Source organism: Cnephaeus nilssonii, assembly GCF_951640355.1.
Source record: "Cnephaeus nilssonii genome assembly, chromosome: 11".
NCBI lineage: Eukaryota > Metazoa > Chordata > Mammalia > Chiroptera > Vespertilionidae > Cnephaeus > Cnephaeus nilssonii.
Genome location: NC_137082.1, coordinates 75173860 through 75187936, shown reverse-complemented (window position 1 = coordinate 75187936; position 14077 = coordinate 75173860). Strand labels below are relative to the sequence as shown.

At 46.9% G+C, this 14077-nt stretch overlaps 1 protein-coding gene across 7 annotated transcripts in view; it reads right to left on the bottom strand.

Moving 5' to 3' along the window:
• Positions 1 to 217: 217 nt before the first annotated feature.
• KIAA1328 overlaps positions 218 to 14077 on the bottom strand; it is a gene marked incomplete at its 5' end in the record, with an annotated part of 160341 nt that continues 146481 nt past the window's right edge. For all 7 annotated transcript variants that reach the window (XM_079784464.1, XM_079784463.1, XM_079784462.1 and 4 more), the window contains one exon: positions 218 to 4460. In XM_079784464.1, coding sequence (XP_079640590.1) covers positions 4250 to 4460 — 211 coding nt within the window. In that variant the 3' untranslated portion in view covers positions 218 to 4249. The remainder of the gene's footprint in view (positions 4461 to 14077) is intronic.

Genomic DNA, 14077 nt, shown 5'->3' with positions numbered 1-14077 from the left:
TTTACCATTTCCCAATGTTGTATAAATCCAACAGGCTTAAATCACCTCCAGTGGGTGGGGGTGGGGGGGGGAGAGAAAGCCCAAAACTGGGCTGTGAAGTTCATCCCACCTCAACTGGCAGCGACAAGGAGCCGGGAGCAACCTTCCCCTCCTCCAGCCCCCTCAGCCCAGCACCAGACCAACCCACGTCAGAATGCGAAGGGCTGAAGGGTGGGGAAGGAGAGGATGAGGGAGAGACACCGTTTACACCTGCAGAGCAGGTGGCCTACCTGGGCCTCAGGCCATTCTCTGTGTGGTGGTACCAAGCAGAGGACTTGCTACGTGTGTGCTCAATTTGGCCCACGTGGCCTGTCGGGGCTCACTTCTGAGGTGGGGGACTGTTCAGTCCAAGTTGAGATTCTGAAAACCATTCACCTGGGAACACACCAGGCCAAGGCAGTGATGTGCTGCCGTGGGGAGGTACGGGCTCAGCGGCCAGACCTGCCACTGACAGGACGCGGGAGTTCACAAGGCACATTTCCAGGGACTCTCTTCATCTGTGTAAGGAAAGTGATGGATTGTGTGGGCCATACGGTCCAGCACCTCCGTGGAATTCTGTGGCTCTGGAGTGGGATGGGGATGGGGTTAGGGTAGGGGTAGGGGTGTGCATTTTCTGGGTGCTCACTCATTCTCAGTGTGTGTGGAGGAGGTAGGCAGGGAGCATCGCTGTGAAGCTGAAGCTTGAGGGGCTAGAAGGCCCCACTTCCGAGTGGAACAACGGAACCCCAGGGGCTTCGACAGACCACCTAGAACCGCAACTCTGAGAAACCACGGCCATTAACTTGTAAAACTGCTTCTCTGGCTGCCGGGTCAGTCCCTCCCTCCCCCTGAGGACTAGGGTGTCACCCTCACCCCACTCATTTCCAGCTTGTTCCTAGACTCAAGGGGGACCTTCTGACAATTAGGGGCAAACATTTCATTTTGGGAGCTGGTTGCATGATGGTTCTACTCTTGCCACCTCTGCCTGAGGGGCAGCTGCCATCTCCTTGCTCAGGTGAAGGTGCAGGCTGCTCGGGAAACGGCAGGATGGGTCTCTGGCTGCCACAGGTGTGGCGGCCTCAGAACTGGGCATTTCTGCACTCAAGCCCTCGCCCACATTCTCTCAGCGCCTAGATCTAACTAGGCGGGAGCATTTTCTGTCTGAAAGAGCAGAGACAGAAAAGGCTGGGTGTCCATGTGACAGGCGTGAGCTGGAGTTGACCAGGGCCACCTGTTAGGATGTGGCAGCCATGTCCTTTCTCTCAGTGGACCACAGCTCCCGTTGTTTTAGCAAGCACTGAGGAAAAGGACATTCGGGTGACCTGGGGCTCTGCTCTGACTTACAAGCTGTGTCCACTGATCTGATGAGGGATAATTCAGTATCAAAGCCACACGGGGACGATGACCATGGAGGTAATTTATTAACTTAAAATCGCACACGTATATAAACAGTTGCCCACATTAGAAAGAATGCATGCCGAGCTGGGGATGAGGTGTGCACTGGGAGGAGTGTGCACAGCCCCCAGCGCCCCAGTGACTGGGCTTCATCCAGCTCTGCTCCGTTAGCCTGCCCCCTCCCCAGAGCCATGGTGCTGGAAGGGGCCAAGTGAAAAGAGTGGCTCTGAAGGAGTGTCCCTCCCTCCCCATGACATCTGGGCTTGGAAAAACACAAGTGTGCCCCCTAGGGGGGTGACTGTTGGCAAAAGCACCTCCTTGATTGGCCTGGGCTTTCTAAATCAAGCACTCGGCTCTACTTACAGAGCTTCAATGGACATACTTTGCCCTTTTCCATTTTGCAAACATTGACTGGCTTTTGTCTCACAGAATGGTGGGTACCAGGGGGGTAATGTTGTAGCACTACCCACAGCACCTCTAATATGTGTCCAGTCTTCCCCCCTTTTATTTTTAAATATTTTTATTGATTTCAGAGAGGAAGGGAGAGGGAGATAGAAACATCAATGACTTACTGGGGCATGTGCCCTTGACTGGAATTGAACCCGGGACCCTTCAGTCTGCAGGCCGATGCTCTATCTACTGAGTCAAACCGACTAGGGCATGTGTCCAGTCTTGTTTTGGGGGAGCAGCTAGAGGCTGGGCAAGCAAATCCCGACAAGTCACTTCACAGAAAGGAAAAGGCAGATTCCTATGTGCCAGACCCTCTCTCAGCAGTTAGTCTGCAACTAGGTTCAATTCATAATGAAAACATTAGATTAGGTACAAATTCACATCCCACTGACACCCAGGAAATGCCCACAGGATGGATACACATGGCGGGGAATGTGGCATATGAAAAATGTTGATTGATGCTCTGCTGAAAATCAATCTTTGCTCTTCCAAGTTGCTCATTAGGGGAGGTAAAGAAACAAACTCCATTCTGTGGCATGTGACCCCCCAAAGCCTTCAGTTTAGATCCCGCTTATGACTCTTCTAAAGGCAAACAAGCTTCTTAAAGAAGCCACAGTTCTCTTCTCGGTCCTTCTGGCATCCTGTGACCTTGGAGGGCGGAGGACACTGGTGGCCAGAAGGGAGGAGTGTGGTCTGGATGATCCCTGGGAGTTGGGTGCACTTAGGTGGTCATGACACCTGGAGCGAGAATATACAGGTCTGGAAACCTAACTGAGAAAATGGCCACCCATTTTGCCACACCAAAGAAAACCTCACTTCCACACGCTTTCTGAAATGAGATGAAATGGACTCGGAGACTCTCACGCGGTGAACTTGAAAAGGACATTGTAGTTGGCAAGGGTCTCCGAAGAATAAGAGACCCGAGTGAAGGAAGGTGGGGGGAGGTGACGGGGCCTCAGCCTGAAGAGACAGTGCGATTTAGATCTGTCCAGGCAGGGAGGCTGCTCAAGGATTTGCAGGCTGAAATAATCTATTTTGATGGAGAATTCAGGGAAGCCATGCAGGCTCACTAAGTGCGGCTGCCCTGGGGCGGGCGGGGGGGCGGGGGGTCTCACCTGGCCTACCAATTCCGAATGATGGAGTCTTGCTCCTAGTTCAAGCCTGGGGTTGGTGAGAGGGAGAGAAAAGCAACATAGTCATGCAGTAATGCACACCAGGGGACATATCTTTCCCTTTCTCCAGTGCCTGGAAAGGGTTAAACGCACTGGCTCTGTGTGGTCATCACCCAGCCAGCAGCCTGAGAGGCCGCTAGAGCTATTGTAAGCTGAAGGACGGAGCTCAGAGTTCTGCTGGACAGGAGGCTTTCCCTGGATCAAGGTGAGGACCAGTGGGAAATGGGGAGGCTCTGTTTGGGGTGGTGGAGCATAACCAGGTGAGTAGAGGTGGCTACTTGGAGGCATGGGACATTAGCCCTGGGCAGCCAGCGTCTTGGATCCTCATGGAAAGAGAGGGAGGGCCAGAGAAAGCCTACCACCTGCAGGAACTGGGGCTACTGTCCTTCCAGTGGTATCTTCTCCAGACACAACCGTGGAACACTTGGATCAACAAAATACCAAGAGATTACTCTTACCCATCCAGGGAAATTGGTGCATGGTAGGAAAAGTGTTTCAGGCTTCTACCTCCACTGGTGCAGTCAGTCTCGTGTGAGTTCACGCCGGTTTCCAGGGGTTGGGTGGGTCCTGTGGGTCCCTCCCTCTAGCCCACTGAGCCCTTTTGGTTATGGGATGCACAGCTGCCAGGCTGATGACCAATGAGCCTGACTCACACTTGGCCTTCAGTGTTGCTTGTGATAACAGGTGCACCAACTCCAGCTTCAGAATTAAATGACTACACTTAGATGTAGGTGCGGAGAGAACAGGGTGAAGAGGTAAAAGGGACTCTCTGCCTGAAATTGCTTGTGTTACAAGGGGCTACTTTTAAATTGGAGGAATATTTCAGTAGATAGGTTTTCCTTGTGTACAAAAGTGAGCAAACCTTTTCCAGCAAAGTATTGAGAAGGAAACACGCTTGAAGCAAGGTGCATATGCAATGGCCTCCACCATGCAGAAAGTGTCCCATGTTGAATTTTCTCATCTCTGCTTGGCATAGAAAAGATACTGCCCTCCATCCCATCCCCCTTAATGTGTTACCTACTGATGGGTCTGATCAAAACACCCCAGGGTTGTTAGGATGATTTCTACATTCAATACATAACAGAATGCTAGTGAGATAGGGCCCTGTGAAAGGAGAGACACAATTACTTGCAATTAAAAATTTAAAATCCTAGATCGGTATATTAAGAAACCTGCGAAGTTCTTATGGAAATTTTGTATCAACTGCTTTGGTGTCAAATGAAAAAGATGTCTTCCAGAATTTGATTCTCCTGTAGGTCATCGGGGGTCCTGCCTGCCCCCATCTTCTTCCGGGTTGATTTCAGAGAACTGAGCCGGCAAGTGCTGTGATTCCAGGCCCCGGCTTCTCTGCAGGGATGGGGCTGAGGTTTAGAAGCAGACTTTGGGCTCAGAGATTGAACTAAATCCAACAGAGATGTCTCATACCTGCAACACACACAACCAGACAGAGAATGATAAGGCCAGTGGAACACAGAACCCAAGGAGCCCACAGAGATGGCTGCCCAGGGCCAGAATGGGACATCTGGCGCAAGAGGGCCTCCCAGGAGTGCTTCAGGGAAGGTCACACCAGAAGGCCCCCTCTGTCCATCCATAAGCTCTTCTCTTCTGCTCACTTCTAACATTCTTTTTTTTTAAGCTTTAAAAAATGGTTATTACATTTATTGGGATAACATTGGTTAACATCATATAAATTTCAGGTGTACAACTTTATAATATAACATCTATATATATTTTGTGCTCACCACCGGAAGTCTAGTCACCTTCCATCACCAAATATTTGGCCCCTTTTACCCTCTTCATTCTTTGTCCATCCCTTTTTCCCCTTTGGTAACCATCATTCTTGTCTGTATCTAAGAGTTTATTTGTTTTGTTCATGTGTTGCTTTTTGTTTTATATCCCACATGAGTGAAACCATATGGTTTTTGTTCTTTTCCTTCCTACTTATTTCACTTAGCATAATAATCTCAAGATCCATCCATGTTGCAAATGACAATATTTTGTCTTTTTTTATGGCCAAGTGGTATTCCACTGTATATATGTACCACACCTTCTTTAGCCAATCATCTGTTGAAGGGCACTTGGGCTGTTTATAATGTATTGGCTATTATAAATAACTAGAGGCCCGGTGCACGAAAGTTGTGCATGGGGGTGTGTGTCCCTCAGCCCAGCCTTCACTCTCTCCAATCTGGGACCCCTCAAGGGATGTCCCACTGGGACCGGGCCTAAATGAGCAGTCGGACGTCCCTCTCACAATCCAGGACTGCTGGCTCCCAACCGCTCACCTGCCTGCTTGCCTGATTGCCCCTAACCGCTTCTGCCTGCCAGCCTGATCACCCCCTAACCACTCCCCTGCCAGCCTGATTGATGCCTAACTGCTCCCCTGCTGGCCCGATTGCCCCTAACTGCCCTCCCATGCTGGCCTGGTCACCCCAACTGCCCTTCCCTGCTGGCCCAGTCACCCCTAACTTCCCTCCCTTGCCAGCCTGATCACCTCAAACAGCCCTCCCCTGCCAGCCCGATTGCCCCTAACTGCCCTTCCCTGCCGGCCTGGTTGCCCCTAACTGCCCTCCCCTGCAGGCCTGGTCACCCCCACTGCCTTCCCCTGCAGGCCTTGTCCCCCCCAACTACCCTCCCCTGAAGGCCTTGTCCCTCCCAACTGCCCTCCCCTGCAGGCCTGGTCACCCCCAACTGCCCTCCCCTGTAGGCCTGGTTGCCCCAAACTGCCTCCCCTGCAGACCTGGTCCCCCACAACTGCCCTCCCCTGCAGGCCTTGTCCCTCCCAACTGCCCTCCCCTGCAGGCCTGGTCCCCCACAACTGCCCTCCCCTGCAGGCCTTGTCCCTCCCAACTGCCCTCCCTTGAAGGCCTTGTCCCTCCCAACTGCCCTCCCCTGCAGGCCTGGCTGCCCCTAACTGCCCTCCCCTGCCCACCCGGTCACCCCTAACTGCCCTCCCCTGCTGGCCTGGTCGCCCCCAACTGCCCTCCCCTGTATGCCTGGTTCCCCCCAACTGCCCTCCCCTGCAGGCCTGGTCCCCCACAACTGCCCTCCCCTGCAGGCCTGGTTGCCCCCAACTGCCCTCCTCTGCAGGCCTGGTTGCCCCCAACTGCCCTCCTCTGCAGGCCTGGTCCCCCCCAACTGCCCTCCCCTGTGGCCTGGATGCCCACAACTGCCCTCCCCTGTTGGCCATCTTTTGGTGGCCACCTTGTGTCCACATGGGGATGGCCATCTTTGATCATATGGGGTGGCCATCTTGTGTGTTGGAGTGATGGTCAATTTTCATATTACCTCTTTATTATATAGGATGCTATAATGAATATAGGGATACACATATCTTTATGAACACTAGTATATCTATTGGCCATCTGTATGTCTTCCCTGGAAAAGTGTCTATTCAGGTCTTCTGCCCATTTTTTAATTTGTTTGTTTTGCTGTTGTTGCTGTTGTTGAATTGTATGAGTTCTTTATATATTTTGGGTATTAGCCCCTTATTGGATGTATTGTTTGCAAATATCTTCTCCCATTAGGTTGGCTGCCTCTTTGTTTTGTTGATGGTTTCTTTTGCTGAGTAGAAGCTTTTTAGTTTGATATAGTCCCACTCATTTATTTTTCCTTTTACTGCCCTTGCTTTTGGGGCTTGGATAACTATTGTTCATCCTACTAGATATCAATCGAAATATCACTATTTCAGAGAGGACTTCCTTAACCCCAGTATGTAAATTAGATTGCCCCAGTTATTTTTCTTCTCATAATAATTTGCTTTACTTTATAGCACTTCTCACAATTTATAATTATTTATTTACATAGATTTGTTTAATATCTTCTTCCCTTGTTACACTGGAAGCAATATAAGAGCAGAAAGCACTGTATCCTGAATGTCAAGTACTCAATAAATAATGAATGAAACTATCTTGTCATTATTTTCTTAAAAATTTTAAATTGTTCAAATAATATAAGACTATGTCTTCATTATAAAAACTGAAATACATAGAATTATACAAAGAAAAATGAAAGTCCTCTCAACACCCTATCCTCCAACCAAATGCAAACCCCGTTAGACTTCCCAGAGAGCACTGTAAACAGTTTAGTATATGTGCTTCCGAATCTTTTTTGTATAATTAAATGCATGCATGTAATTACACAATTAGACACACATGTATTTACAAACTTAAACTGAGCTGTGCTTCTGTACTGATCTATGATCTGCCTCTCCACTTACCGGAATGTTTTGGAGATTGTTCCACAATCGTGCATATGGATCTACCTAATTCCTGGAAGCTGCAGCAGGGTTCTATTTTATGGCTGTGCCATTGCTCTCATTTAAAAGAATCCCCATAGCTTTTATTATCTTAGCCTAGCTAAATTTTGTATTTAGCATTCCTGTTCCATTATCTTAAGGGGAAAAAAGTCAGTATTTGGCAATTAGTGTTGATTTAAGGACAATTTGCTTGAAAACATTTCCTTTACAGAATGCCTTTCTTGAACTTCCTTTCTACCACATTCACACAGATAATGTCAACATAACTTGCTTCAATCAGCAAATAAAATGGGAAGACACAGTGAAGGTTTTAAGAAATCTCAGATAAAGTAGCTCAAATTAGGTTTGCTTTTATCCTGCCATAAACTAGCCAGGTTCACAAAGATCTAGTATCTACCTTCCTTTCAGAGACATTGAATTCAGGTGTCTATCATGACCCTGTGTGATCGGTAGTTTTTTTTCTGACGTCCATGCCAACCAGTGCCCATAGTCTATGAGCAGGTATGAAGCTCAGGCGTCGTTCTGGTGTGGGTATTGCAGAAGTTAGAGCTGCTGTGAGTTCTCTCCTGCCTTCCTAATGCTATTAGTTCTATAGAGACAGTTAAACTGAAACTGTTGGCTCGAAATTTTGACTCTTATCTCTATACCAATTTTGTGGTCCCAACTTCCAGATTTACGAAGTCAGTATCATCTATTGTGTTGGGGCTTTAAAAAGTGGACCTGCCCAGCTGCTGTGGCTGAGTGGTTGAGTGTCAACCTATGAACCAGGTCACAGTTTGATTCCCAGTCAGGGCACATGCCTGGGTTTCAGGCTCAGTCCACAGTGCGGGGCATGCAGGAGACAGCCGATCAATGATTCTCTCTCATCATTGATGTTTCCATCTCTCTCTCCCTCTCCCTTCCTTTCTGAAATCAATAAAAATATATTTTAAAAAAGAATGCATCTATGAAATTAAAACACACACACACACACACACACACCCTGTGAATTCTGAAAAACATTTGGTTCCGAGAGTTTTGGATGAGGGACTGTGGGCCTGCATCCTTTTTTCTCCTGGCTGTCAGTCCTGAGTTAAGTCTTCACACGAAGATATTATCATAAACAGAAAATGACTTCCAAAAGTTACCCAATCTTCTTCAACAAGACCCACCATTCAAGGTTCATGAGCTATCTACTCTTGGCTTTTTACTGTTGTTGTTTGGAAGTTTGTGTTAAAGATTGTCACAAGACATGCAAGCAATGTAAATGATCTCAAAGATTTTGATATAGAAAGCAAATCTAATAACTTGTACAACTATAAAAATAAAATTAAAAAAAGAATTTTTTTTCTTTTTGTCATTGTAGCAGGAGCTATATACATAGATTAAAACAAAATTACCACCCCTCCGCCCTATGCCTGCACTTTAAGTATTGGAAACCTTAAGGTAGCTTACTTTATTTTCTAGCACCTTAATCATTTTGTGAAATCATGATGTTAGATAATGGCCATTTAATATAAAATGTTCTCTTTTCTATGGAATTGTGACTTCCTACTAATTATGAATTAAAGCCTAATTTAGTATGGCTGGAAGCCAGAACGACAAGTAAAATTTATAGAGCCCAGTGTCGGTTTTGCTGAGAGAAAAGCACTGTGAGGCAGCCTGGAGTCAAAGAGGGTTACTGCGAGGCTCCACAGGCAAAGCGGCGAGTTGACCGCTGGCGAACGGAATGCAGAAACCGGGAGCAAAAGGAGGAGCGCTGGCCTTGCACATTACCAGGCCACAGTGGCGCTGGGTGACCCTGCTCCTCAGCATGCACTTTAGAAAGTTCAGGGCACGTATGGATAAGCACTCATCCCACTTTATGCTACACATTATTGAAAACATATTCTATAACATAAATAATTCATCAGTGCGTTGTTTGAAATTTAAGATTACAAAACTGAACGGTAGTGTTCTGTTTTATGACTGTTTGTACTTTCAAAGAGAAAGACAATATGGATAGATGGACTTTATAACCTTTATATGAACCTATTAGAAAGAACAACCCAACAGAAAAGAAACAACCTTATCCTCTACACACACACACACACACACACACACACACACACACACACACACTGTGTGTGTGCCACAGGCGGTTAGCTTTAGGCTTCAGTAAAGCCAGGTGTTTAGTGCTGACACAGGGACAGAATGACTGCGAAGTAAGGTGTCCTGCTCGCTCTCAGAGCCACAGGAGAAGCTGGGAGATTAGAACTGATTGTGAGCAAGGGGTAACAGGAGTTCTTTGGGAGCAAGATTCTTCCAATTTAAGATAACAATTATATCTTTCCATCCTCTTGCCACAAAGAAGGTGATACAGGCTGGCAGAGGGCAAACTCATGAAGCATAGAGATCGGTGGGTGTATGGTTAGAGGGCTCGCCTAATTTGTCAGTATGTGCAGGATGGTGAACTCTGAGACTGTTTCCCTAACTCTTAATGCGGCTGCATGGAGAAGCATGTTTGAGTTAATATGTGAGCCCATTGGCCATTGTCTATGACACACACCCAAAGTGAACATTAGAGATGGGAGAACATCCAGCCATTTAGGGGGGGTTAAGGGCAACAACACACAGTATGTATCCAACTCCCCTATTAAATGCAAGATGGGACACTGAGGTGAAGCAGCTAAGATGCCTGTTGGACTGGCACCACGGTCCCCAGGATGCTCTCCATGATGAAAGATATGAGAGCGCACCCAATGTCCCTCTCCCGTGACTCTGCTACTGGCGGAGGGGGGTGGGGTGGGGGTGGGGAGGAGAGAAACAGTGCAGGAAATTGTACCTGATTTACCATCCCAACTTCTTTTAGTGCTGGGAGAATTAGAATGATTCCACAGAAAGGGAGAAAGGAAGGGGAGTCAACCGAGGAGAAAACTAGTGTAGCCAAATAGAGTGGAAACATTCTAGTTGTTGTAAACACATGGAATGGGAAAAGCAGGAACTGATGAGGAAACATCAGTTTTAACACAGCATTACCAAGCCTGCCAGGCCCTGTGGGTTTCTCCCAGGGCCCTGGCAGTAAAATGGCCCAGACAGATCAACAATCTATCCCAGTTTGGAAGAATTTAGAAAACTGGATGGCAAGGAAAAGTCCCATGAATTTGATGTTGAAGTACAAGAGGTGTCGTCAGTAAGAAAGACCAAGTCTGAGGAAGACTGATGGGAAAACCAGGATCTTCTGGCTCACCAGAGCTGGCCCTGGGCCAGCAGAGAAATTGAGCCTGACATTCCTTGTTTGGGTCAAAACCAATGATAAATGGAAGGAATAGGTAAAAATAAATAAATGGGTTATACGAAGGTGAAAATCCAGTGTTATTTTGGTGTCTGAAGAGAGACTCAGAACAAGAGAAACACTCTTTCTTAGCTCAGCTTCCAGATGCAGTCTGGGTGCCAAAGCCACCTCCACTTCGGGAAAGAACAGAGTGGACTGGAAGCAGCAGGTCCGAGCGCATCCTTGGGCAGCGCCTCTGCCTGCTGCACCCTTAACCAGGAAGAGCGCTTAATCACGTTTCCTCCACAAAGAAATTCATTCTAATTGCGAGATTTAACTTTAACACACATTTTTCTCATCTCAAAGATGTAGGAGTCATGTTTAGAAAATGAGACACATTTTATAGCAGTGACTTACACCTCAGATTACATTTGTACACAGATGCAATAAAGAAAAGAAAAAAAAAAAAGGAGAGAAGTTTCACCGGAAACACAATCACACTGTTGCGTTCCTAAGGTACCTTATGAGAGAAACATGGACATTTTCATTCCAACAATCAGACCAATTTAGGCAATTTTATTTAGCACCACTAATTCCTACCTGCCTCTTTTTAATTTATTCATGAAATGGTTAATGCAAGGAAGAGTGTATGCTTTTTCCAGGTAGTTTATAATTTAGAAAAAAACAGTCTAATGAAACAGAAGTGTATAAGAAGTAAAAGAGAAATCTACTAAATCTATATATATAAAAGGCTAAGTGTCTGTCCATCTGACTGGTAGCTATCATGCACACAGACCGCCGGGGGAAGATGCTCAATGCAGGAGCTGCCATGACGTGCACTGGCCATCCTATATAATAAAAGGCTAATATGCAAATCAACCGAACGGCGAAACGACCGGTCGCTATGGCGCACACTGACCACCAGGGGGCAGATGCTCAATGCAGGAACTGGCCCCTGGTGGTCAGTGCGCTCCCACAGGGGGAGCACCACTCATCCAGAAGCCAGGCTCACAGCTGGTGAGCACAGTAGCGGTGGCGGGAGCCTCTCCTGCCTCTGCAGCAGCACTAAGGATGTCCGACTGACGGCTTAGGCCCGCTCCCCCATATGGCCATCCTCACCCATATGGAAATCCATATTAACTGAAAAGAGTTATTTTTTTCTCCCCTTAATAACAGGTTTTTTTCTATCTCTGTTTGGAGATCATAAATGGATAAACTTTACTTTCTTCGATCTAAAATGAGTGTGACACCGGGATTTACCCTTTATGCAACAACAGGAGTAGAGAGCGCACAAAAGACTATGAAGTCTGCAGGGCGTGAAATTAAAATTTTCCCATCGACACAAAAGACTCCAGTGAAGCAATGCTACAAGCCCAGCGTGACACCTTCTGGTTTGAATAAAAGTCAATGCCATGTGACCTACAGTTTGTACACCAGTAGAAACACAGTGCTGTTCACAAAAATATTTATATCCAAGGGAGGAGACAGAAGAATTGGGGCAAGCTGTGGAGAAGCAGAAGCTTCCTTAAGGGGCAGCCCTGGGCGGAGGAGCAGCGGGAGCTGCAGAGCGAGCTGGGGGCGTCTGTGAGCAGCACAGAACCGCCCACTCCCAATGCTCCTGCTGTCCAGGGGCCTGGCTCTGTGTTCCAGGGCCAGTCCAGTCAGTTCTGCACGCATTGGTTGGCTCTTTGTAAAGCATGGTTTGTGTTACAGTTATGATCCACCTCTCAGCTTTCACCAGAACCCGGTGCTTCCACCCCAGTCCACTTCTTTCCAACCAAAGCCCAGCAGACGGGAGCTGGGCGTGGGTTCTGTCAGCTGGTCCACAAGGAAGCTGATTCTAGGAACAGCCCATTTCTCAGTCACGGGTGCAGACGGTGAGGCCAGCAGACATGGATGGGGTGAGGGGACACTGACAGGACCTGCCCCTGAACTAGTAGGCACACTGCGTGCTTCCAACCCATGCAGGAAGGCCCTGCTTCATTAACAGAGAGCACCTAGAAGCATCCTGATGGAAGTCCACACAGAATGCCATTTGTGGTAAAGAGTCCATTCTTCACGTGGTAGATACTTGCAGTCTTCATCAAGTTATATCCAGTGCCAAGTACGTGACTGTGGTGGCTTTTGCCAGGCAGACTTCTTCCAGGGCACAGGGAAGAGACAGCCCTTGATAAGATATAGCTTCCCATCCCTTCCCTCAGCATGGACTGGCATGGTGCCCAGCTCTGGCTCTTACAAGTGCCTCAGCAGGGTGATTCAGAGCCCCATAAAGAAGACCCCAAGGTGCGACTCCCAGCATCCTTTTGTTTATTTAATGCATGACGTTCAAAAAATAATCCTGCTGGCTGAGCATGCTTTTTATCTTATCTTTCCTATATATTTTTATTATTAATATGAACATTAATAAAAAGGTTGAAAGGAAGAATTCTTCATATATGCTAAGAAACACGACTGTTACACAGCTTTTACAAGACATGCAGTTGTATACGAGGTCTGTGTGCTTTCTAGCTTGCTCTTCTGGCGTTGGGTTGGGGCCCTTTGTTCTGGCTCTAACAATGGCTCTGGTTTCCAAGTAGCCCGTGTCCTATGAGAGGGAAGCTTGAAGCGGGGTCCCTATCTTAATACAAATCCCACCCATCCCAGAATCTCCCAGCTCTCCCAAAGGAAGAAGCAGCCGCTCTCCCCGCACCTGCCAAGTGGCTTCCATTCCAACCAAGCGTTCAGGGATGAGTGCCAGGCAACACGATGATAAGCTTTCAGCCTCAGTGACAGTCATACTCAGAATGCACCCATGGCAGAAAGAAAATTGATGAAAGCATGATCAGTAAACAGGTGATGCGTTGTCAATTACTCGAGCTTTAAGACCAACTTGGAATCATTCTTTCATGGGGAACATTAGAATTTGTACCAAGTGGCTCATTCATATTCTCTAAGAAGGCATAGCAAAGATGTTTTGGTGAGAATATAGATCCGGAAGTCTTAAGGCTAATGAAAATAAAAATGTTCATGTATTTTGTTTTACTGTTTTTAAAGAACTATCAGATATGTATCTTCATTTTTGTGGTTGAACTCATAAAGGACAACTGAAAGAAAAAAATGACTATAATATCTTTTTTTGAGGGGCATATCTCATTAATATGAAAAGCAAATAGCTTATGGGAAAATATGAAAGTGTTAAATATATTAGAAGTGGTTATATGTGTACACACATATTCAAATATAGAAACAGTATACAAAGGTGTCCAGCTGAGTGGAAGATTAGTCAATGACCGCTTACTGCCTTTATTCTTGGTTTTCTCCATTGTAAGTCTTCTTACTGATCAAGTCCTTGATGTACTCAGTGACATTCTTGGTACTAGAAGGCCCAATCCTGACCATTTTTCCCCAAAGCAAGGCATGTAGCCTACCCTAACATGCACTCATTTTTTCTCTGTGGCCAAGGACCTCAATTTGGACTTCTAGTACGCTATCTTTTTCCTTTCTCCTGGTGTCCCCCATAAAGCAAGAGCTAATGTTTAATTTCATTTAAACATTAAAAAAAATGAAAGACCCTCA